This window comes from Anomalospiza imberbis, chromosome 5 (genome assembly GCF_031753505.1).
Source record: "Anomalospiza imberbis isolate Cuckoo-Finch-1a 21T00152 chromosome 5, ASM3175350v1, whole genome shotgun sequence".
In the NCBI taxonomy this organism is placed as follows: domain Eukaryota; kingdom Metazoa; phylum Chordata; class Aves; order Passeriformes; family Viduidae; genus Anomalospiza; species Anomalospiza imberbis.
Window position 1 is genome coordinate 29,508,611 of NC_089685.1, and position 25,522 is coordinate 29,534,132.

Consider the following 25,522-nt stretch of genomic DNA (forward strand, 5'->3'; position numbering starts at 1 on the left):
GATTGCATATTTGGCCACTGAGCCAGCAGGACACACACAAGGCAAGGTACAAAACTCACCTTATCATGCATAAATGTTACGATACAAGCATCATCATTGCAATCTCAAGTTTTTTAGCTGCAAATGTATCCAAACGTCACCTCCCAGATAATACAATGTAACAAGGGAAATAATAAATCATCTATCAAAAGGTAAAACATTAAATAACAACTTATTCCACAACAATTGCATGGATTTTTGAAAGATGTACAATACAGTTCAAAATATTTGGAGCTCAAGGCAAGAATAATCAGAAATATTCAAAGTGTATATGATAAGAAAAGCCAGACTAGATTATTATAATCTTTCGCCTATAAAATGTATGAATTCCAGAAAGAAAATAGCCCCTATAAAACCATAATGTTCTCCATAAGGTTTTGCCTGTAACATAAAATATCTTTAATCTCTCTTCTCAACAAAGGCATCCATAAATGCATGAAAAAGAAAATGGATGCTATGCTCCCATTTTGAGCTATAAAGTTTTGCACATAAAACAAAGAAAGATACACCTAAATTCATAGACTGATGTCCTCAGAGTGGATTAAGCAAACAAATAATTTTAAGTAGCTTTAATAATATTTGAGGCTTCTTCTATTACACAGAATATTGTCCTGTCTTTGATACAGATATATGCTAACGTGTCCTTACTGGCACCAGTTTAAACAGTAGCAAGCCAGGAATAATATGGTACATCATCTCCATAAGTCATTTTCTGAACTGGCTGTAGTAGCAATTTTTCCAGTTATGGGTCTGTTGTTTAGTGCATTTTTGGCTACAACTCTGCACACTGTCATTACAGTTTTGAAATACAAAAGATTCTACCAACAGCCAAAAAAAAAGACACTGCAATTCAAAGTTAAGAATGCTAGTAGATTCATGCATGGATGGAAAGACAGAAGCCAGCAAACTGCACCTTCCAGTACACACTCTCATCAGAGTTACTTAAACATGGAACAATTTATAGACTAGGTTGGTTGCCTTTTAATATTGCATACTTTACCGAGGTTATCACTTGACCTGTGACCATAAAGCTAATTGTATACTGACACAGGCGAGGACAGATGGAGAAAACACACCAAAATGCTTGTATTTGTCTATATGAATCTATTGTGTTATTTAATGAATTTCTAAAAGAATCCAAAACCACTTACTGCCTTGAGAGAAACAGAGTTCTTTTTATCTCATGCACAGAAGAAACTAATTGGTCTGACTACAATGAGAGATAAAAGTAATAGATTCTCTATTAGTGTGTTTTTAACGAGCATCACATACAGTGCAGATGTATAAATCAGAGCACAAACTCAGCTTCATGTTCTTCACTTCATTTTACTTACCATCAGTTCCTATTTTACTTTTAAGGTCAGTACAAGACTGGAAAAGACACAAGAAAAGACTGAATATTGAAGAATACTTCTTTAGTCATTAGTTGTTTGTAATTTTAATGGCGTTAGCACATTTTTGAAGCATAAACTAGTTAGCTTTACAATGTTCAAATACTGTTAATCTTCAAAGACTGCTCATTTGAAGCCTGCACTCTCCCACTCCATTTACTAACTGCCCCTACTCCCTTACACTTGATGATGCCTTGTTTGCAGTGTCTTGGTCAGGATACAAATAGAGTGGGTTCTGCAATGAATTTGCTCTTGGAGGTGGTTGTGTAGTAGTCAGTCTTTCAGAATTTCCTGGAGAATCCTCCCTCCACCTTGGACTTGCCCGCTCTTCAGACATTTCCCACACAGATGGGCATGGGGAGGTAAAATTCATGGTGGATCGTGAGAGGTAGTTCTCCTGAAGACCTTCTTCTTGGAGGCACCTGTTAGAAAGCACTTCTTTTTCTTTGGAGTTTCGCCATTTCATCCTTCGATTCTGAAACCAGATTTTCACCTGTTTGCAAGTTAACAAGAGTTTATTATCACTCTTTGCTTTAAACAACTTTGCCCTAACAAGTGTTTTTTTTTCCTTTCCATCCTCTTAGTTTCACATTCCTTCCTTATTTGTTGTTACAGTAGAGAACCAGTGAAGCCAGCTAACTGACACTATCTGAGGATTTTCCCATCACTATTTACTACACCTAGAACAAATAATCTCCTTGACTTTCACCACCTACAACAGATGATTACTTAGCTTAGACTGGAAAATGGACAGCCCAATAGCTAGGGATAGAAGAGTTTCCTAGAAGCAACATCCTTCTAGACAGAAGAGAATTCCCAGAGAAAATTATTACCATCATTAAGAAAACTAAGTGATATTACTGGTAGTGTGAGGGCCTCCATTAAAGAATCATGACTGTCCCTTTCACAAACATAGCTAAAATCAGCTTGGCCATGCAGCTTTGAAAAACATGTTGTGACATAGGAGATGGGATTGAGAATTTAAAGACATTTTGTCTACTTGACTAAAGTTTTCTAGAAGTTGCCTAGAACACATGTGATTTTGAGATAAAACCAACTTTTCAAAAACTTTGAGTTGCAACTTTTAAACACAAGGATTCAAAGGCATTTATGAAATGTTGAGGAAAGCTTGGGGGAATATACAACCAGGAACTGGTTTTACAGGAAGAGAAGAAAGGTGAGGATGATCGATCAAATTATTCAGATTGTGTTCTCTTTTCCCTTAAACATTTGTATTTAGATCTAGTATTCAGATACTTGATATGAAGACAAAGGGGGTGAGGTTTCAAAGGTTTGAGAATCATTGTCTTAGATTACATGTACTAAGTACATGTTCCTCCAGCACAACTGGTCAGAAAATTGGAGGAACCTTCACAGCAACTTCTCTTCCTTTCATGAAGGGAATAAAAAAAGAGATGAATATCATCTGGTCTGTCACTATCATGAAATTATATTCTTGTAGTGGTACTGGTTATCTATGCAACATTACATTACATTTTACACACCCAAGCTCTCTTGAATAACATGAGCACAGAAAATAATCTCGAGGAAATAACTTCAATACTAGGAATTTGACTACATTTTGGGAATTTTTTTAGGCAGCACACTGGTGAGTGCACATTTCCATTGAAATAGTTTTCCTGCAGAGATTACAGTTCTGTACATCGCACTGAGAAAAACCACACTCTGCTTGTTTTTGTGTTTATTGTTGCAGTGTTTGCAACAGTGTCAGAGTCATCAGGTTGCAAGGAACCACCACAGACCACCAGATCTAACCTTCTGTGCAAACTGAAACCAACTGCAAAGTTAGATCAAATTGTTGAGAGCCTTTTCCAAGATAAATCTCCAAGATAGAGATGACAAGAGCTCTCATCACCACTCCCATACTTTTTTGTCCCCCAGACAGCTTCTGCACATGTATGTTATGCACTTTCACTCCTACTGCACACAAAGAAACAAAATTGTACTGTCACCTCTCAGTATTTCAGCTGCAATCTAGAGGGTTGCATCTACTCTGGCACCTTCAGAATCCTACCTGTCAGCAACTACCAAGTTAATTTTCTGTTGTTACAAGCCCTCACAAACTTTTTTTTTCTCCCAGTTTCTTTCAGATTTCGTGCTCTTCAAGCCAGGCATTTTTCCTTTGTTTTTATCTGCAGATAGGTGAGGCCCCGAAGATTCCAGATTGGGCTACTGCTGCTCAGAACCACTATTAATGTAGCTGCTCAGTCAGAACAGCTCACTGGAGGAATTAGACCCTCAGCTAAACTCTAAAATCCTGCAGTAGACCAACTCAGACTCATGCAAAAAATCCCATTAAATGTGAATTGGCAAGTAAAATGGGAGTGCTTTAGAAGGTCACCCTGCAAAGTTTTTCTTATGGTATCTCTCAACTCTGAAAATCACTTTCTTTGTGCAGTCAAGTGTCTTTCCATAGGAATGGTTGCCTGTCTCTTTGGGCAGAACAGTTCCAGAGGAAGTGCTGTTGACTGCGTTGTCCCTAATTATTAATCTGTGAGTGCAAAGGGTGCTCAGTGGAATGAAGGAATGATCTATGCTCTCATGTTTTATCTACTGCCTTTTGAGCAGTGGGATAGAACAGTTTCCTCCCCCAAAGCTTCCAAGGGGGATCTGTTGGACAGCAAAAAAAGAGAGTTGGAAATGAAACACAGAGGTCATGTTTATTTGTGTGAAAATGGAGACATCAATTTTTGAATACATACATACAGGAAATAAACCAAGAAATGTTCAAGTATTCCCTGGTTTAAACTGCCATTGATTTACTGAGGTCTTTGCAGATAAAAGAGCAGGTAAAAGAGCTCAGGGCTGCCCCTGCACTGTTCAATTTTCCTCCTTCACAGCCATTTTTAAGATTTTTCCCCAAAAGGACTTTCCTTACCTGAGACTCCTTTAGACCCAGGTTAAGGGCCAGTTTCTTCCTGTCTGTTTTACTAATATACTTCTGCTTCTGGAACATTTTCTCCAAAGCTTTCCTCTGGTCTTCAGAAAAGACAGCTCTTCTTAATATGCCTCTCCGGGATTTGGAGTTAGACTCCTGGGTCAGAAGAGGCAGCACACTTTCCTCTCCTAGTGGAAATAGATGAGAATTTCCTATAACATCTATCACATATTAGAGAAATATTAAGTGCTGTTCATTATAACGTTTGCAGACTCTTGTCCCACTTTTAATTTGTTGGTGTTATCAGTGTGTTGTAATGCTTCAATGATGTTCACTAAAGATTAAATCCTCACTTGCAACTAGAGGTGTTGTCAGTAGTCACGAGTCTTGCCCTGACATGGTACAAAGAAAATCAGTTGAGTTCATAGAGGAATATTCAAATACAGTCAGGGAGGAACTTCACTTTTCTTTGCCTGTCATCACCACTGAATAAACTGCAACAAGTTTTCCTATGAGTTTATTTACTCCTTGTGTGGAATGTAAAATGAAAGAAAGGTGGTCTGTAGTAGTGATTCAAAGAAACTAAATAGGCTTTCCTCTATATTTTTTTTTTAATAATGAAAGGGTTTCAGAGTGATCTATTTCTCAGAAAATCCCTGGTCATTCACTTAGTTATTCTGGAAACTACAGCAATTTCTATATTAGAGGATTTGAAGAGTACTTGGACTTACTCCTTTCAGCCTGCTTTCTAATCCTTTGACATCTCATAACACATCCTGGGAGGGCAGTTTTCAGTGAATACAATCCCATCCCCTCAATGCACACCTAGAGGGAGCCCTACCCTGGAAAAAAGCCTCAAAGCTGGGGGACAGAGCTGCAGTGAAGAAGTAGAAATGTACACACAAAGAGCACAGAAACCCCAAGATACATCTCTCGTGTTCCTCACACCCAATAAAACCTAAAGCCATTGTGCTTTCCTATGCTCCCTCTCCCCTAGAAAGATATGGTGTATGAGAAGCAGTCCTTGGTGAGGCTTCATATGCTTCCAGTGCACCCAGCTTCCTCAAATACTCAGGAAGCAGGAACAGGGATCAGTTGAATAGGGCCTGTCATCACGCATGGCATGTGATAATAAGGGACATGCAAGCAGGCCAGGAAACAGGTGCACTTTGGCTCAGGAACCTGTGCCGTGGCTGTACAGCCACTGACACCTACAATCTTGCTGTAGGAGTGGCAATTCAGATGCAAGCTGCCCTCCTGCTGTCCACCTTCTCAAGTCCATGGGCCTAGATTGCCCTTCCAGCTTATAGTTACAGCAGCTACAATGTGTGCTGCTGCTCAGTTCCTACCAAGGATCTGATCATTTTCATATCAAAGCCAAAATCAAATTCCCCCTGAAAAGCAGATTTTCTAAAATACTAAACGTTTTTTTTTTTGTGTAGAATTCTATCTATTCTAATCAGCTGTAATGGGGTGGGGGAAAATTAAATACATTTTTTCAATTGATATAGTGCTCTTGAAAATACTAATGAAATCCAGATGCAGCTTCCACAAACTGTCCTTGGGGCTACACTACATTTCAATTTCTGTATATTATACATATATACACATGAGTATATGTATCTTTAAACACCCACAATAAAACAAGCACACATATACTGAGGATATTGTAATATAATGAAGAGAAACTGAAGTGTGTATCTGCGTGCCTTGCAAAGTTGACTAAATACTTTTGTAGCCATGTGTTACTGATTTGATATTACATACACTACCCTGCTTCCAGCTCTGACCAGTAGAGCAGAGCATCAGAAGCTGAGCAAGTGTACAATGACTATTCCCTAAAATAAGACTACCTCTGTGAAACATTACTGATTTAGAGGTCATTGCATTCTGTCAATTCTTTTCTTGAATTTTCACGTCAAGAAATCAAGATCTTTTTATCTGTCTCTCATAACAGTGTGTGGTAAAAATAATTATTATGATTTGCAATGTTACAGTATAAATAATCCTTAATTTATACAGATGTACTTCAATTTTCAAAATTATATCTAAGACCAGATACAAAAATCATAACCTACTGGCTAATGTCCTGATATTTATTACACTGTGATACACAGCCAGACTTCATCCAAACCAAAATAAACAATCTGCAGAACAGAAGTCAAAATACCAAAATGGAGTTTTCCAAAAAGGGAAAGGTTGATATTTCTCTGGGGACTGCAGAGCCCCTTCATAATCCCACTGCATGCTCCAATCATGCCTACAAAACTGGGAGCAAGCTGGGAGCCTTCCTTCCTCAGGTATGTTTTCTCTCTTTCTTGCTCAAACTTAGTGAATTTAGGTACCTTTTTCCAGGTAGCCTCTAAGAAGTCTCTGCTGAATTGTCAGCCATTCTCAGGTTTACTGGAAGGTATGGTCTGGTAACAGCAGAACTGGTACCATCTCTCATCCCTGCTGTGGGATGAGAGACACCAGCAAGGGAAGAGGCGTAACAGGGCTGGTCCTCGCCTCCCAGCCACCGTTCCACAATGGAGTTGTCAGCCAAGGACAGAGGACGCCAAATTATGTGACCCCTTAAAATTTGTCTTGCCTGGCTGGTTGTTAACAGTCAGTCAGCAAGGAAACAACCTCCTGCTGGAGCCTCGAGGCACAAATTAATTTCTGTACAGGCAGTATGTAGGGTCCAGCTTAACACCTATATTAGACGAATTTAATAGTGAGGCATCTCTACACTCTAAGGCACAATATATGATGGATTTTAAAAGATTAACTGAACAAAATGTAATGATGAGCAGAATGCTCAGAAGCATTAACAAACAGCCTATGGAGCAAAAAATCTGAAACCTATCACCAACTGAGTAGCCTAGAGAATTTCTTTAAAAATAAGCCATATTCTAAAAGGCATTCCAACTGTTACACAAAAACTAAATTTCAGTTTGTGGATTATAGGATTTTTCAGTGCAGTAGGATAGGCAGTATAAATATACATTTCAAAAATTCCAGCAAAATTAAATATGTCAGTTTGCAGCTTGTCATTCTGAATATGCAGCAAGTTTAGTGTTCTGCTGACACAAATGTGACCAACTATTTCCTATGTTACTGATTTGATTCTTGTTAAGTCTTTGTATCCTAATATATAGTGATAAATGTCTTCTCAATCTGTGGAACAATCTTCATTTGCCTTCATGGCAGAGACCACCTTGAAGGAGCAAGTAAAAGCTTTAGTCATGGTTTCCATTTTTTCATTAGAACTCAATACATTCTAGTTAAATGGACAATTAATAGGTCACTTCCAAAATAGTAGTGTATCAGTCCTGGTTAATAAACAATCCCCACAGTTGATAATGGGCCTATGTATTCAGCAAGTCCCTGTATACACTCAGCTCATCTACTAAATCCCTTTTCAGGTAGACAGGGTTATATGGGAAGATGAGCTAGAATGAGTCTATAAAAGTCAGTTTCATTCACTGCTTTATTTTTCAGTCAAGTGCTTTAAATGGTGTCCAGAAAATCTCTTGGAATGTGAGACAGGAGAAAAGACTGGCACATAGAGTATTGCTTTATGGCTATACAAAAGGGCAACTGACCCTTGCCCAGGCCTTTTCAATGTGAAATGGTTCCTAAAGTTCATCTGCACAGTGAAAAATTGTGGTGAGGTCGCGTGTGGATGAGTAAAGTGAAAGTGGTGATTGGTCATGGTGCTGTCAGCCATTGTGGGAGAGCCGAGGCCATGTAAAACGCTCTGTGGGAAAGTGTCAGCCCCCTAAAGAGGTGCTCAGAAACTTGCAGCTCATTAAACTGCCAGCATTTGCTGCCTCACTTGTCAAGAATCATTCAACTTAGCAACTGTCCTTCTGAAACATTCATAAAAAGCATGCACTTTAGTCGGGAATGGTTTGAATGCAATTGTGATAAAAAAGTATATGCCAGAGCACGTATAAGCTCCAATTTTCATTTGGATTTGACAAGCAATTTGTGCTTTTTTTTCCGTTTTGAAGAAAGAGGATATGCTGCTTCTGTTTGCATTCCTGAGCCATAAGCACAAAATCATGACTGTTCATTCTTATACTATTGCATGCAATCTTCCCAATCAAGGTTAAATTTAGTTTTGGATTAAATGGACTCTTAATCCTGAATGGATAGTGTACACTGGTCAAAATTCTCTTCAACATACTTTTTCAATTTTTTACCTTATGATTACAAAAGAGAAACACAATTAAACATGTGCACACATTTGACTGCTACAAAAAGAATGACTGTTGTATTTAAATAATGCTAAAGCTTCCTGAATCATAATTAATCCCTAACAAACATTAAAATGCAGCACACATTTTACGATCCTCCAGCTCTTTTCTTATTTGCAAGTGTTTATTGACACTGATTTTTAAAAGAGTTACTGATTTTAAAGAATTGTTTCTAGCAAACTGAAAACAAGGCACTTTCCTAGGTTAGCTCTGCCTGTGTGTCTCAATGCCATTAGAAACCTCTCACAATTGCTCAGTGTACTTAAGTTTGATAAATCTTTGGAAACCCTCTGAATAGGATTGCTGTGATTTTACTAAGGAATTAGCTGCTGCCATTGCATCACCAATTAGTTTTCCAGAACACATTAAATCCTGCTGCTTTGGTTTACAGAATAACTCAAGCATTACTGATGAAGCATAAAAACTTACTTGGAAAAGCAGTGGGGGATGCAGGGTGCTGACAGGACCCACCGCAGCATGCTGAGTAGAATGGCGGGGCTCGGAGAAAAAAGTGTTTGGAAAGAGCTGCAAAGAAAGCATAGATCTAATTGATTATCCATTGAGCTTAGGTGATATTCATAACAACAGTCCTCCAAAAAGTCAGTGTGTAAAGTCCTGCCCCACAAGCTCTTTTTCCTTTTTTCAACATGGTGATATTTTTAAGGCAAACAATGATAAACCAAGTAATTGCTCTTTAATTTAGCAAGGTTATTTTACATGTGTAGCTTAGCTATAATATGCAAAACTCTCCCTATATTTATAAGAATGAAGCTCTGCAGACTAAAAATTTCCTTCTATAATTGCGATAATTATGGGGGTTTTCCTAAATATTGGCATTGAACACATTGTTTCAATAATATGTTGTTGAAACAATGAGTATAATGACTCTGAAAGTTATTTAAAATAACTCTAGTAAGCATGCCATCTTACAAAAAAAAAAATCAGCTGGTACTCCAATGCTGTTAACAGCACTCAAACCACTAATGTCCTCAACAAGAAACTTTTATGAATAAAATTTACAAAATGCCATGAGATTAAACAGCTGAGCTCTATAAGCATATACTACAGGGCCTGATTCTGTTATTCCTACTGTCAATTTAATCTTGCTGGACAAGTGCTCTAAATTTAAATAAACCACTTGCTGAAGGCTCTGCTAGATACAACAAAAAATCTGCAAAGTCAACTCACAGAATTAGGTAATATTTGGTAATTTTTTTATGGAATTTTTTTAATTGAAGTCTCTCTTATCTAAAAAGAGATTTCAAATCATGGAACGGTCTTCATTATCTATTTATCCCTTATTTTTTTTCCATAAGGCTCATGGGCTTTTCCATTAAACCTAATTACCTATCAATTTCTTCTTGTACTACTCAACTATGAAACCTGGAATGTTTTTTTTATTTTGAAAAAGATACATCATTGCTAGAACTTGTAAAATGTGATCAGTATCAAAACATCTATGTCACATTCTTGTTTTGGTTTAGGCAGAAAAAAGTGGCTCTAGAGTCTCTACTGTAGTTGTCCAAACCTCCAGAAAAAAACCCATTAAATAAAAAAAAGTAACTGCACATTTCAGTAGAAAAAAAAATTAACAATCAGAAAGAAAGGTAAACAGATAAATGTATCTAGGCCATGCTTCTAATTTTTAAAAGTTTTTCAACTGCAATTAAAAATAAAGATCATTCAAAATTAAGTTTCTGAATATGTATTAGGACCTCAAAATAAGTTTGGTGACCTTTAAATTTGCTGTTATCCCAGAGCAAAAAATTTATTGCTGTAAAATATTTGCTTAAGAAGGAAGATGCAGGTGATATCCTCATGTAACTTTGAACAAAGAGGTTCCTGAGCTCACTTCACAAGATTTAGTCTAGATCCTGAGGCATAAACAATGCCATGATGTCAGTCTATGCCTATAGCCAACATGTATGCCCAGTTCGTAATCTTTTTTAATGTGCTGCAGTTATACTGATGCACAGGTGAATTCTACATTATGTACATGAAACGACATCCCTACATCTAATAAAGCTGTTGCACTCAAACCAATGTGCAGCAGTTTTGCAGAGTTATATCAGTAAAAAAACATGTGACATAATACAGGGATATTCAACTCTGTCTTGGGAGTTCTATACACAGAAAAATATTAATGCTTCTACATAACATATCCAAGTATATTTTTTATCATTGATAAAACAACACAGTTCATCACATTAAATGGCTTCCACTACCTGTATGAAACTCCATTAACAGAATTAAAATTGTCCAGAATGATACTGGAATTATACCTGTAGAAATGACATAATACAGTTTTGAAAACAATATAGAGGATGGACTATTTATTATTTTCTTTTCACATACATCACAGTAACTCTATCAATATCTGTTGATCAAGAGACCTAAAGCAAACACTCTTTGCTGTTCACACAAGGCTGAAAATTGCTGAGATGTCAGAATATTAATTATTCCATTTTTTGGCCAGAATGAGGTACACAGTAACCAAAAGGCAGCTGTTGCTCCCAAAGATGTATAGGAACCTAAAGCAGGGGCAAAATCCTAATAATTTGTATTCAGGACACTTAAGCCTTTTTCTGCTTTATATCTTCATTTCATAAAACTGAGACTGTGTGGAAGTAAGTTTTTCACAAAACTCAGTCTTTACAGGTTTAGCTTCACACATGCATGAAAAGTATCAAAGTATGATATTAGTGTCTTTTGGCACTCCAAAAACTGTATTATATGCCTTAAAAGAAAATGTATCAGATCATATACAAGTACTAAATACCTAGTTTTGGTTTTTTTCACCAAACAAATACTTTTGACACTGGTGCTGTATGTAAAATTTTAGTAATAATGTTCACTACATTTACCTTTGTGAATAGAAATCATTTTACAGACAATAAAATAATACTAAACATGTAAACAGACCTCAAGCTTATCTAGTGCTAAAACTCAGAAAGCAGTTCAGATATTGATATTTTAAAATACACTGCCTGCTGTGAAAATATTCTAAATTGAAAAGCCCTTCCATTATAAAAAGTCATACTGACAATGAGATTGGAAGTTTTCCTTCCAACTATCCATCATTTTGAGAGTAAGGTTCCTAAATACAGTCCAGCTCAGTTATGCAACTTTGAAAATGGCTTATTATTAAGGACACTGTTTACTCTTTCTAATTCTACCATTGTGAAATAACTCAGTAAATAGTGTAGGCTATCAGGAAAGTGGGAAGGGGTGAAAGAAAAATGGCTGTTGAGGGAAAGTGAAACTGATGGTAAACTTCTGGTATTATCCATACAGGCTCCTTCACTGGACATGCTGCTAGTCTACTGGGGGGTTTTAAAGATAACTGATAAAAATGTGGTATCAACCTGTGAAGAGAGCTGGAACACCTCCAAAAAAATATTCAGAAAACTGCCTAGAGCCAGCTAACAAAACTAACAACAGGACCAGAGAGACCACAAGCTGCATGAACACTTCAATTCTCCAAGTCCACATGAACTGCTTTCCACCGTGACACTTAGGTTCCAGCCCTTGCAGGAAACTTAAATATATTATCAGTAAAATTATCACATTTCATCTGAGAATCTTGGATGGTTTGTGCCCATAACATGGGCACACCTGCACTTTCCTACTTACATCCATTCTTGGCAATGTTTAAAGCAGGCTTTTGCAAAGCTGCAGGGAAGTTTCATGTCATGAAGAGCTTCCCTGAAAACAGTCCTGCAGTAGCTCTGCCAGCTTAGTGATCCAGTTGAGCTGTGTTTCTGCTCCTGAACCACAAGCCCTGGACCTTATGATGAGTCATGGCTCTTTCCCTAGCAGTGACTGTCTTTAGAGTGCAATGTTCCCGCAGCAGTTGTGCTCCCCCAAAGCATTCCAACCAGCTGAAGAGGAGCCTCCAACTGCAAGAACAAAGCAGCAGCCACTGCCATATCCCACCCAAAAGCAACTACCATCACATGGAACTGGAAAAACTTCCTGCAAGAGCCTGTGGTGCAGGACCCCTCAGAACTGGCTTTCCTGCACTCCCAAAGTTACCATTTGCTTCCTATTTATTCCTGTAAAACACAACCACATGAATGCTCAAAGGAAGTCAAGCCAAAAGGGTAAAGCAGAGTAGCATCCACAGATCAGTTTTTAAAAATTGCCAAACATTCATAGAAAGGCTTTTAAAGGTCTAAATATATATTTTTTTAATTTCTATATAAAACATGGCTGCAAGAAGTCAGCTTGAATTTTTATGTTGAGTTGTGGTGAGGCTTTCAAAAATTGGCAGAGCAGCCCCCAAAACGGGCTTGAAATGTGCTAACAGCATAATCACATCTACAGCAATGTAATGGCCAAGAGCATCACACTGCAGATTATCTGAAACCACATTAATCACTGTCAGTTTTCAGAGGCATCATTCACATGCCTAATTATTATGTTGTAATTTGTTGTACATGATTTTCACCACCTGAGGAAATACATCAGCCTGAGGCTGCTGACAATACATGGTCAGATCTCACCTCCACAACCCAAAGCAACACCCAAACTCCACAATGTTTGCCAAAGATTCCATGGGTACCCTGGTGTCAGGAGTAGAAGTGGCTTCTACCCTCTCCATGCCTCCTACACAGCCTTGCTATTGAGAAGATGGGAATCTACCTGTGGATTTACCAGCTTTTTTTTCTGGCTTTGTCTTTCCTCAGGATGCCCATGTACTAGTGTGCCTCAGAACTTTATGATTACCAGTTTTTCTCAAAACAGGCATCACTGTCAGTTCTCTGTCTAAAAGTTGTGTCTTGCCCAAGTTCCTTGTCTGGACCTCCTGCATAGTCAAGGAGAAGAGATAAGTAGATCTACATAACAATTCATCACCTTAAAACAGACACAGAAGGTGTCTCTTCCTCTGGAGGCATCTCTCTGTATTGACTACAGCTTAGACAAGACACCTACTTTTTACTGAACAGCTGAATTACCATGACATTCTCCTTATCTCTCATTCTTCTTATCCCTCTTATCCCATCAAAAGAATACTATCATCTGTACAGCCATAAAGACTCTAAAAAATGTAAAAATTCAGCTAGAAAGTCATTAGTTATTTTCTTTGTTTTTCAACATATTACAATTTGTTTAGAAATTATTTCCTCAAACATGGCAAAACTAGGATCAGCTGCTGCAAGTTGACATTCCACTGTTTTTTCATTGTTGCAGCACTAATTCAAAATCTTACAATAGGCCAAAATGCCATCATTTAATGCTGTGTTATGCACTGATTAGCCAATATTTTTTACGTGGAACAGTCTTCACTTGTTGCAGCATTGCCAGCTCCAAACAGACAAAAGTCTCAAGATAATATAAACATAGTTAGAATAAAAAAATAACACATGGTCAGTTATTTTTTTCTTTTTTTTTTTTTTAACAACAGGAGTTTAGTATTTTTACATTTGCACAAGGAAATACTTTTTCAAGTTGAAACCTGAGATATTCACATAGTCACAAGGAGGAACATTCTCAACACACATTCAGAATACCTCAAGAGAATTATGTGCTACAACTGCAGACAAAAGCAGCCTCTCATGAAAAATTTTCATAAGCTTTTCAGCACAAAGCAAAAGCCACTTCTCCAGAGTGACAACTCACCTCAAAGAAACACAGTCCAGGTTACTGAAAATATTTGCATGTACAATTTTATAAAAATCAGGGTCTACATAACTGACATTTGAAACAGCCTCCTACTGCTTTATATACCTGCAGTTGTTTTCATTAAAAAAAAAAAAAAATCTCCCCTTTCTGCTGTGGGCTCATGACTGACCACAAAAGTACCATGTAAAACATCAGTTATTTTGCTGAGCTGCTTTATAAAATAATGCAAATCACCTTCAGAGGGCAATGGAAGCAGAGAACTTGCCTTCCAAAATTTAGGAGGATTTTTTATCAGAAAAAAAATACAGACATAGTACAATAAAACCTGAAATCTGCACCTGAGTTTGCCTGATGAGATTAATCCTTACCACAGCCATGTTTTTTCTAAAATCATGAGGAATATACTATAGGATTTCAGAAGACCAGTTATTTCTGCTGTACAAAATACATTTTACAGAAGTTAATTCACTAACTGTAGGCATGACTGATACCATGGTTTCAAATCAGTCAATTTCTTTTCTACAAACTCCACCACTTGTCTTCCTTGCGAAGCTCTGAGATCTTCTGGTAGCATCTAGATCTTGCCAAGGACCAAGCTTGGGATCCTCTTCCTTCTAAGAGACGGCACCGCGAGAGTAGCCAAAGGAAGGAGCAGCGTCCAGCCAGTGCTCATACTCCTCTCACTGAGCACAGACTGCCAGACTAGTGGCTGGGTCGGAGAGTAGCTGGCACTAGTCTAGCTCTGGCAACCTCACAATGAGGACAACAGTTTGTCCTTTAAAAGCCATTTTGCAGCCACTCTTAAAATATGCTGGGCATTCCAGACCAATTCTATTAAATGGCTCACAAAGTTAACTGGAAACAGGAAACGTGCTAGTCTGTGATTTCTAATACTTACAAAAACTTCTTTGCTTCCAAAGACAAACTTTCAAAACTATTACAGTGTCTCAGTGCCCCTGGCAATCAGGGAATATAAAAAGATGCCAAATACATCTCCCCACCTTAGAGAAGCTTTCTATCTCCAGAAAACATCAACAAAACAAGAAAATCCTAAAACCTGTCAGTCATCTTGTTGCCTGAGTTAGATGAGTCAAGACAAAACATTGGGCTCTTTCCTGTCTTTTATTTTACTGAAAGTTAGTGTTATATGTCGCTTGAGGACACACCCTGGATGCCAGTTGGCTTGAAATCAATAATTAATAGGCATTCATTCACTAAGAAGAGGTTCAAATGAAAGAAAAAATATCACTTAAATTTCAGTAATTTAATTATCTCCTGGTTGTCATAAAGAAACACAAGACACTTTATTATATATGGAAATAAGATATGTTTGATTCAAGTAAGGATAGAATTGGTGTCATCACCTCGGAAGAAAAAAATTGACATAATTTTCCAGAGACTTAGCCTGCAGAAGATTTGGTTTAATTTCCTTGCAATACTACCAGTTTTCTGTATTATCTTAGGTAAAGCACCACATTTCTTTTTGCTCCAGCTTCTCCTCTACACAATAGAAATCTCTCCTATCTCACTGGCACAATGTGACGATAACTGCATCAAAATGTAAAGTACCCAAATGTTACAAAAAGAAAAGACACATCTATAGCACAAATGTATCTGGATATGTATAAAGTACATCTGTAGATGCTTACTCTAAGTCAAATGTATATTTACTATATAGTTCTTCTGATTTCTTTTGTGTTACACGTGCTGTCTTTCATTCTGCTCTATTGTATTCTGATGCTTTAGGCAAAAGTCCCCTAAGACAAATTTCTCAGCAGGTTTTACAATGGAATTATCTCACTGTTTGTTTTGTTGCAGTTTTCAATCTCCTTTCTCTGTTCATCTACAAAAATGCCAAAATTAAAGCAGAAAGTCAGATTCTTTCCACATGACCATATTCATGCTGTAAAGCACTTACTGACAACCTCCACCAGGACAAATTACTGAAGAAGAGCAGAGATATTTAGAAAAATTATTTCAGGTACCAGAGTAACTTCACATTTCCCAAGGAGGTCACTCAGCTCTAGTGCAAGCCAATACTTCTGGAAACTAAGTCATGAGGAAATATTTGGAGTGGACGTCTTTACAGCACCTGTACTCCAAGACACGGCATCTCAGCATCATCTGGCCAATTTTTATGTGTCAGAAAACACCGAAGAAAACTGTCAAGTCTTCTAATTTATCCAGAAGAGAACAATAGGCTTGGAGTAAAGGGACTAAAACCCAGATTAGCAAGAAGAAATTGAGGACAGCAAAGAGCAAAGGGACTTCAGGTGAAGTGCAAGAAAGCCTGGGGGAATTCCAAGCCAGTACAAATGGGCATACCACTGCAGAAGGCTCATGAGTTTATCTTATAGCAGTAATGCTCCTTCTGCTTTTCCTTCCTAAGTTTTATGTAACATGCTCTTTGTTCATGTTCTTCTTAAATGAAACCAAACTAATTTCAAACACCTGAAATGATTACATTTAATTTTTAAAAATGTATATAATGATGGAAAGTGATTATTTAAACTTTTACAGACAACAAATATGTTTATTTGTACCATGCTCATTAGATAATGTAATATTTAGAGTGTGACACTTCCTGAGTACTTGTTCAGTTTTTTTATTCACAATCATTTTGTAGAAAATATACACAAAATACACATGCAGATGAGCACTTGAAATAGTCCAACTAATACTTTGATACCTATAAATTACAGGAAGGAAACTTGCTGATACAACTCAGTTACTGAGGAGTTACAAAAGAAAAAATCACCATGATCAGATAGCCCAGCTCAAGAATGCCATCCCACCTGGTCTCCTTTGCCACCTTGGATAAGTGTTTTCCAATTTACAGAAAGAATACAGGATTTACATTCTTTAGCACTTTTATGGAGTGTTAAAAGGTACCCTAAAATGGAGTGTTTTCTTAGTGTCTTTCCTTTGGATACTTACAAAAAGGTTCAGCTTATTCAGTTAAGTCCCTGGTGTGATTTTACACTTCCTTCTTTTTGAGAACTTTTGGTGACCTCACCAAAATTTGGGACTACATAAGTAATACACTGTTTCCAAAAAGTCTGGTTCTTTTTCACTATTTTATTTAAATTAAAAAATAAAAGAAAACTTTGCTTATGCCAAGCTAGTTTATTAGGGGACTTTTAATCCCTGCATGATCTATAAAGCACTTGCTAGTTCAGAAAGATTTTTTGAAAATACTTGCTTTATAATTTTCAATAATCTTTTTTAAGACTTCGAGAAAGATTTTCCAAAATGCCATGTGATTTGGGGGTTCCAAATATGAGTTTATTCATTTAAAAAAATCAGTAAATTAAAAAACCCTACCTAGCACAAATTCCTTAGTTAAAATATTTTCACTAGTCCCTGAAGGCTAAAATTTTTGTTCTGTCAAAATGCTCCTTTGCCCTATCACTGTATAAACAAGAAACATTACACACAGCCTGACCACCCCAGCCCTACTCACAAATGCAGTGTCTGGTCTGAACAGTTTCCTCAGTATACGCCTACACTAGTGACAAGAGACTCCTTAGAAACCACAAACTGGCTCAGCAAGACAGTTCCAATCTAATTCAAATTTGTGAACGTTGAGGCAACTAAGTATCCTCATCACTTTAAGACATAAAAGTGAGATCAGAATCAACAGATCCCTGTTAGAATATAAAAGTCATTGTTGCAAGTGTACAGTCACAGGAGAATTTTCTTCTGGATCCACAATGACTGAAGAAACACTAGTATTTCTCCCTGCTCAAATCTAAGAGCCTGGTGCATTTGCCAAGATCTGTGGGAGCTGTGGAATCAGAAGAATAGGACTGGACTCCAAATCACTAGGCAGACTTACCACACTAAAATCACAACTACTACTAAGGGTCAATCAAAACAAAAAATAATCCTGGAAACAAGCATTTACAAAACTTGACATTCGGGAACTTCTGTAGCAATTTACTTACAGCTACTTAAACAAACAAAAACCCAGACAAACAAACTAACAACAAATAAAACCCAACAAAATACCTTTACTTCTAGCAAACAAGAGTGCTGGGGCATCTGCTATCTCTCCACAAGTAAGTACAGCATTTTCTCTAGAACTTTTTTTCAGGATAAGGGCAAAGGGCTGGCAAGGATAATATTCATTGAATTGCAGGAAGATGATACTTGTCCTATTCCCTGGCCGAGCCTATAGTTAAAACAAACACCTTTAAGTAACTGAAAATGCTTAACGTAACACTTACCTGAGAGGTCAGGAACATTCTTCGTACACTTTGACTCTCTCCTGCCTACCTTTAAAGTACATAATGCTAAAGGATCAAATACTGCTTTGGATTTTGAAGAACAATTTGGAGGATTTAATTGGAATAAAATTATGTTTGAAAAGAAAACAATTACTTCTGTTTTCAAAACAAGTCTTTTGGTTTCACATCTCAAAGACTTAATTCAATAAATACAATTCTGCTTGTCTGATTTTCATTTTAAACGCAATTAAAACTGCATGACCATAAATAAAAATTCTTAAAATACCGCATAATATTGAAATAACTTATGCATTCTAATAGAAAAGTAAAATATGATATAGTGAGTCTAATACCAAATTTAATTAATTGACTACAATCAGTTCCATAACTAACAGAAGTACACATTTCTTAAAATATGTTGCTTATGCCCAGACAAAATGTATTTATACGAAAATCGGCACATACAAGAAACTGAATGGGTTTTGAAAACCTGTTTGTTTCCAATTCCATGGCCCGGATTCCTGCGGGCCCCCAGCGGCCGCGAGCTGGTGCCCACCGCCCGGCAGGGCGCTGGGTCTCAGTGTGACACCGGGACCAACAGCTGATAACGCACCTTTGCACCTCTTTAAAACTTTTTTTTTATTTTTCCCCCCTCCCTGGTTTTGTCAAAACTTCCAGAAAATTCCCTGTTCTATGTGGCTTAATTCTCCTTTTGACAGGAGGAGCTGGGTCTTCCACGCCTTGCTGTCCCGCAGGCAGGGCGTGTAGAGAAAGGGGCTGCTGCCTCCCGAGCTATCGCTACTTAGGAGGATGGGACCGCTCGCCTTCCTCCCAAAACTTGGAATTTCAGACTTTCCCGGAGCGCCTGTTGGCGGCGAAGCTTCTGTCAGCTCTTGAGGCTGCGGGACGTCAAGACCTGAAAGAACTGCGATTAGGGGCGTTTAACATCACCCGATGCGGCCATCACAGGGCTCTGCCGCGCTCTCTGCACCCACAGGTGCGCCGGCCGGCCGCACTCGGAAGCCGCCGCCCGGCGTCCCGCACCACCCGCTCCTCGGCGTCCCGTTGCCAGCGGTGGGGCGAGACCCTCGGCCGGAGCCCCGGGCGCAGCTCCAACCGCGCCCCGGCAGCACCGGTACCCAGAGGTGCTCGGCGTCCCGCCGCCGGCTGCGGGCTCCTCGGAGCGGCCGCGCCTCTCCTGCCGCCGTCTCCGGCGGGCGGAGCGCGGGGCCGAGCCCTCGGAAAGCCCCTCGGTCCCATCTCCCCGGCGGCAGGACGCGGGAGGGGCCGGCGCTCACCTGTGGCTGCCGGCGGGAAGATGCCGCCTCTCTCTGCCGCCGCGGCCCGCGCTGGCGGGCGGCCGCCGTCCGCCGTAGAGGGGTTAAGCACTTGGAAAGCCCATCTTGCCGGGAAGGGACCCCCAGAGGGGTTGATTTGTTCCGCCGCGGGGCACAGCTTGAGGGGCACGGGGTTGGCGGGGAGGGGACGGAGCTGGGCAGGGCTCGGCGCCCCGGCCCGCAGCAAGTTCTCGATGAGGAAACTTTTACCCAGGTTGCCGAAACCCGGCGCCGCCGGCAGGTTGAGGAGAGCCGAGGAGCCCACCAGGTCCCAGTAAAAGGCGCTGGGCAGCATAGCGAGAGTTTCTACCCTCCTCGCCCTGCCCAGCCCGGCCCGGCCGCCGCGGCCCCTCACTGGGCTGGGACGGGGCGCCGGGCTATGGGGCCGGGCGGGCTGGCGGGGCGCCTCCCCGAGGGCTGTGGGGAGCGGAGCGGAGGGCTCGGTGAGGCCGTCCGTGGAGACGCCGCGCCTCTCCGCCGGGCTGGAAGGTGTGTCCAAGCGCATTCATTATGTCAGCCGGGGACGAGGAGTGATGGACGCGGCCAACAATGCCGTCTTGCCCAGCAGCCCCCCGGGGCGGGGGCAGGGCGGGGAGCTGAAGTGGCTGTCCCGCCGTGCCCGCCCCGACATGGCGGCGGGTCGCGTCTCCCGCTGAGGGGTGCACCTGTGCGAGGGGACGGGAGGGGAAGGGAAAGGCCGCTGGCCTCCGTCCCGGCGGGGAAGTGGCTCCGGTACTGGCCGCGGAGAGATCATGTCGACCTAATGATCCCATGAGGTAATGGGAAGATAGTCATTAGCTCACTCCCTCTGGGCATTTTTATCTGGCCTTTTTTTTTTTTTTTTTTTCTTTAGTTACCCACACATAGCATGCACGCTGGATTTTCAACATTTGTCTTAATAAATCTGATTAAGATCAGCACAGTACTGTTAATCATGTTTTTCTCAAGATGTTGGATGGAGCTTTGTGTGGGCATAAACATTATTTGTCCTGAATAGCTTAGTCCATTTCTACTTCCTTGCATGTATTCTTCATTTGCTTACAAATCACGTAATATGGCAAAAATGTCTCATTTTGCAGTTCAAACATGCATGCAGAAAGTTAAAATGTGATGCTGTTCCAAAGTCCTGAAAACACCTCCCTTTTTGCAGAGAAATCCTTTTATTTCAGAGCAGCTCTTCACCAGTCTAATCTTGAGACTATTCCCTGCAAAATCCACTGGAGGAGGTGCATCCCTTATTTTTGTATAGCAGCAGAGGCATAACCCTTGGACATCAGGGTGGTTCAAAGCTAAAACCATCTGGACTAGTGGAATCATCTGTGCCCTTGGATGAGAAATGGGGACAATATCTTAACTGCTGTGGTACTAAGTAATACCTTGGGGAATATAAATTAGATGCTCACATGTCCAAATCTTTCCTTTAGGTCTTTGGGTAGGTTGGCCCTGCTAGAGTTTTGGCACTTAACTCCATTGGTACTAAGATATGGTGAATGGGAGCCTAAGAGTTGACAAGGCTGCTTCATGCCAGAGACCCATGTAATTTGACCTTTTGTCTTACAGCAGTGGCTGTGAGCAGAAAGAAGTCCAAGATGAGTCTGATAGTTTTGCCCTGATACATTCTTATACGTGTTCTCAGCCTAAACAATTTCCTCAGCTTGAGCGCTTGTATTTGCAAATCTGAAGGCCTCCATCAAAAGATATTAATGCAAGTATTTTACTCATGAGCATATTGAGACTCTTGCTTTTTGCTGTAGAATGGACAGAATCCAGGCTGTTGAATCCCAGACTACATCTGAAGCTACTGTGCGTTGTTGTAGTATAAGGTGCAGAAATTATGTTTCTAAGGGAAAGAAAAAAGTCAGGAGGGCACTGGCTTCTGAGCATTGCAAGTAGCTGCCTTTGCAATTACCCCTCATAAATTTATTCACACTTAAGGATTTATTTTGTCTTTCATTTCACTGATCAAATTCTCAGAGAATTCCCAAGGGCCCGACATACTGAAAACCATAATTCAACACTTGGGATATGCAGTTAGTCCATCCAGCTGTGCTGCATGAATAAAAGGTATTCACCAGGGAAATGATGGTTGCCAGAGACTGTAGCCTTCAAAGACAGACTTGGGTTTTGGTTTCCTCTGAGGCTACTTTTGATGCCAGAGTGGCTGCTAATGTGTTAATCTCAGCTGTGTATTTTGGTAAAATATGATTAGTAAGTTTCATGTTGCTGTGACGTATAAGTACAACACACAGAAATATAACACAACACACTTCTGAGTTGGAAGGTACCCACAAGGTTCATCAACACATGTAGCATTTGACTACATGGAAGAGAGTGATCGACCCACATGATGAGTTAACAATTCATGTCAGGTTGCATCTCTAGTTCCAGGGGAACCCATGCCTTACAATGTGTGTTTAAGCAGTCCTTCTTCTCTCTGATTTTCATCTAGCAGTGGCCTCTCACCCATGATCTGACTCTGTTGTCACAGCTGTACTAAAAACCCACCAAATCACAAGACTCAGGTTTTAAATAAGACAGGAAATACTATTTTTCAAGAGATTCCCAATGGAGACCTCAAACTGGTTGTGTGACGTTAAGCAAGGCTGGTAGAGCAGAATAGCAAAATGAACTCATTAAACCAGGGCAGCCTCTGAGCACTTGGTCTCTGGGACACACATCTGCAGCTCTGCTGAGCAGTAGCTACCAAATTCCGTCTATCCTCTGAGCATGTGATAATTGAGTACAGTCAGGCCCAAGAGTTGTTACCTGTCAAAAGCTGGAGAGCACAGCACAAGAAAATATAAATTCCTTCTTCATATCTGGAGTATGGAATTATTTGAGAGTAAAACAAGTGGCATCCCTAAAATCCAGATCCTTTCTGGTGAATGCAGACAGGAATTGCATGACAAATGGATTCTTAGCCATGGACGTGAAAAGTTTTTGGATGTGTATTATTCAGATACATTCAGAAAGTAGAGATGACATTCACATGATGAGTAGCTCTTACTTCTTTTCATTTGATTATGCAAACTTGGAAGGTACTTGCTCTGCATTTGGATTTTGTCAATTTGCTAATTTACCTTAACCACACTAAAGGAGAAGAAAGTTTGCCTTCACTGGGTATCTTGGCTTGTATCAGGTGTTTGGAAAACATGAAAATACACTTCTCAGGTTGCAGAACTTTAAAAATGGGTTACATGAAATATATTAAGCCTTCCCTACTCGGAGTCCAGAGGACAGTCTTACTGACAGGGCATACAATTTATGTAACATACCAAGAACAAGATCTGTGAAGCTACATCAAAGTCTCCCTACTGATCCTTCTTCTACATCAGCTCTGCCCTTTCTCAGGTGGCGTTTCCATCCTTGAGCCAGAGACTTTCTCCCTTGCAACTCCTCTGGAGCAATTCACATGAAGCTGAATCCTGCCATTACTTAAACTTTTCTTACAAACCTTCCTGATGCTAAATGGCAAGCATGCATATTAGCAGCATCTACATTTTTTGTCAGATTTACATACATATGATTTTTCTGCAAGTAAGGTTTTTTTTTTTTTTTTTTTTTAAGGTTTGAACAGCTAACATTTAGGTCTGCACTCCAGTAAATCCTCATCTCTAGCCTTTGTGCTCATGGTGGACTTCAGCTTATCAGATGTCTGCTGGAAATGCAAAACAGCATAGAGGAAACAGTCAAGGAGGTTCCTGGATTGTGTGGAAGATAACTTCCCCACACAGCTGGTGAGTGTGTCAGCTGGGGAAGCTGCCCTGCTGGACCTGCTGTTTGTGAACAGAGGAGGACTGTAGGTGATGTAATGGCCAGCAGCAGTCTTGGGCACAACAGCCATTAAATCACAGAGTTTTCTATTCTTGGAAAACTAAGAAGGGGGCTCCTTACCAGAATTGCTATCTTGGACTCCCAAAGCCTTGGTAGGCTTTGTCCTTTTTAGGAGCCTCATTGGTAGAGTCCCTTGGGAGGCAGTCCTGAAGAGCAAAGTGTTCCAGGAAAGCTGGATGTTCCTCAAGAAGGGACTTTTAAAGACACTGGAGGCGGTTGTCCCCATGTGCCAAAAGACTGGGACGGCTGAACGGAGAGCTTTATCTGGAACTCAGGGTAAAAAGGAGCGTTGATGACCTTTGGAAGAACGGCCAGGCAGCTCAGCAGGACAGCAAGGACGTCATGAGGTTTTGCGGAGAGGAAATTGGAAGGACCAAAACCCAGCTAGAACTTAACCTGACTACTCCGTAAAAGACAATAAAACTGTTTCAATAAATACCTTTGTGACAAATGAAGGAAGGGCTTTGGAGGCTCTCCATCCTTTGTTGAATGGAAGGGGAAACACAGGAACAGAGAATGAGGAAAAGGCTGAGTTAAGCAATGCCTTCTTTGCTTCAGTCTTTAGTAGTAAGACCAGTTGTTCTCTGAGAACCCAGCCGCCTGAGATGGGAGACGGGCAGGGAGCAGAAAGAAGCCCTCATAATCCAAGGGGAAATGGTCAGTGACCTGCTACACCACTTAAAAAGACACAAGTCCCTGGGACTGGATGGGATCCACCCAAAGGTGCTGAGCTGCTCATGGCTTGGACAGGTGCACTGTTTGTGGGGTAAAATGTTGTCTGGATTGTTGGGCCCAGAGGGAGATGTTTGATGGAAGTCAACTGGTGACCAGTCACTGGGGGGGGCGGTTTGCCAGGGCTCAGTATCGGGGCCAGTCCTGTTTAATATCTTTATCTGTACAAGGAAATCAAGTGCACTCTCAGTGATATTCCAGGTGACACTGAGTTGTGTGGAAGTTTTGGTCTGGTGGAGGGCAAAAAGGCTTTGCAAAGGGATCTGGACAGGTTGCAATGATGGTCTAAAGTCAATTGTATGAAGCTGAACAAGGCACAAAGTGCTGGGTCTTGCTTTAGGGTCACAACAAGCACATGCAGCACTACACGCTTGGAGGAAGAGTAGCTAGGAAGCTGCCTGACAGAAAAGAACCTGGGGGTGCTTTTCAACATCCTGATAAACATGAGCCAGCAGTGTGCCCAGGTGGCCAACAAGGCCAGTGGCATTCTGGCCAGTATCAGCAAGGGTGTGACCAGCAGGGCCAGGGCAGTGATTGTCCCTCTGTATTTGGCACTGGTGAGGCCACACCTTGAGTGCTGTGTCCAGTTCTGGGCCCCTCACTACAACAAGGACATTAAGGTGCCAGAGCATATATCTAGAGAAGGGCAACACAGCTGGTGAAGAAGCTGAAACTCAGTTCTTCTAAGAAATGGCTGAGAGAGCTGGGCTTGTTTGTCCTGGAGAGAAGGACACTCAGAGGAGACCTTATCACTCTTTCCAACTGCATGAAAGGAGGTTGTAGCAAGGTGTGGGTCAGTCTTTTCTTCCAAGTAACAAGCAATAGGACAAGAGAAATTGGCCTAAAGTTGTGCTAGGGGAGGTTTAGATTGGATATTAGAAAAAAGCTTTTCAGTGAAGGGGTTATTGAGCATTTTAACAGGATGCCCAGGGAAGTGGTTAAGTCAACCAACCCTGGAGGTATCTAAAAGCCACGCAGATTTGGTGCTTCAGGGCATGGTTTGGTGGTGAAGTAGGCAGTGCTGGGTTAATGGTTGAACTCAATGATCTTATATCTCTTTTTGCAACCTAAATAATTCTGTGATTCAATGACATTACTTCAAGGTATCCAAAGGATAGTGGAGAGGCTCCTTTATTTTACTGTATAAGCTGTGTTGGAAACTGGTAGCATAGGTATCTCAGGAGAAGATGTA

The 25,522-nt window shown here is 40.3% G+C and overlaps 1 protein-coding gene and 1 long non-coding RNA gene across 2 annotated transcripts; one reads left to right on the plus strand and one right to left on the minus strand.

The window, feature by feature from the left end:
* Window positions 1–1,345: 1,345 nt before the first annotated feature.
* DBX2 (developing brain homeobox 2) lies at window positions 1,346–20,411 on the minus strand. Its single transcript, XM_068190054.1, has 4 exons — window positions 19,726–20,411; window positions 9,003–9,098; window positions 4,330–4,517; window positions 1,346–1,923 (listed from the first exon to the last, which is right to left on the minus strand). The coding sequence occupies exons 1-4, from the start codon at window positions 20,267–20,269 to the stop codon at window positions 1,600–1,602; spliced, it is 1,152 nt and encodes a 383-aa protein (XP_068046155.1). The 5' UTR covers window positions 20,270–20,411; the 3' UTR covers window positions 1,346–1,599.
* Window positions 20,412–20,433: 22 nt separating this feature from the next.
* On the plus strand, window positions 20,434–24,061 carry LOC137473927 (uncharacterized). Its single transcript, XR_010999066.1, has 2 exons — window positions 20,434–20,540; window positions 23,332–24,061. It is a non-coding gene; the product is annotated as an uncharacterized lncRNA (long non-coding RNA).
* The last annotated feature ends 1,461 nt before the right edge of the window (window positions 24,062–25,522 follow it).

Bases quoted from the DNA above. Each gene is read 5' to 3' on its own strand.
- DBX2 (XM_068190054.1), bottom strand. From the start codon at position 20,269: ATGCGCTTGGACACACCTTCCAGCCCGGCGGAGAGGCGCGGCGTCTCC. The intron at 4,518-9,002 runs GTAAGTTTTTAT...TATTTCCACTAG, and splicing joins ATCCCCCACTGCTTTTCCAA to GAGAGGAAAGTGTGCTGCCT. The intron at 1,924-4,329 runs GTAAGGAAAGTC...ACTTGCAAACAG, and splicing joins TGGGTCTAAAGGAGTCTCAG to GTGAAAATCTGGTTTCAGAA.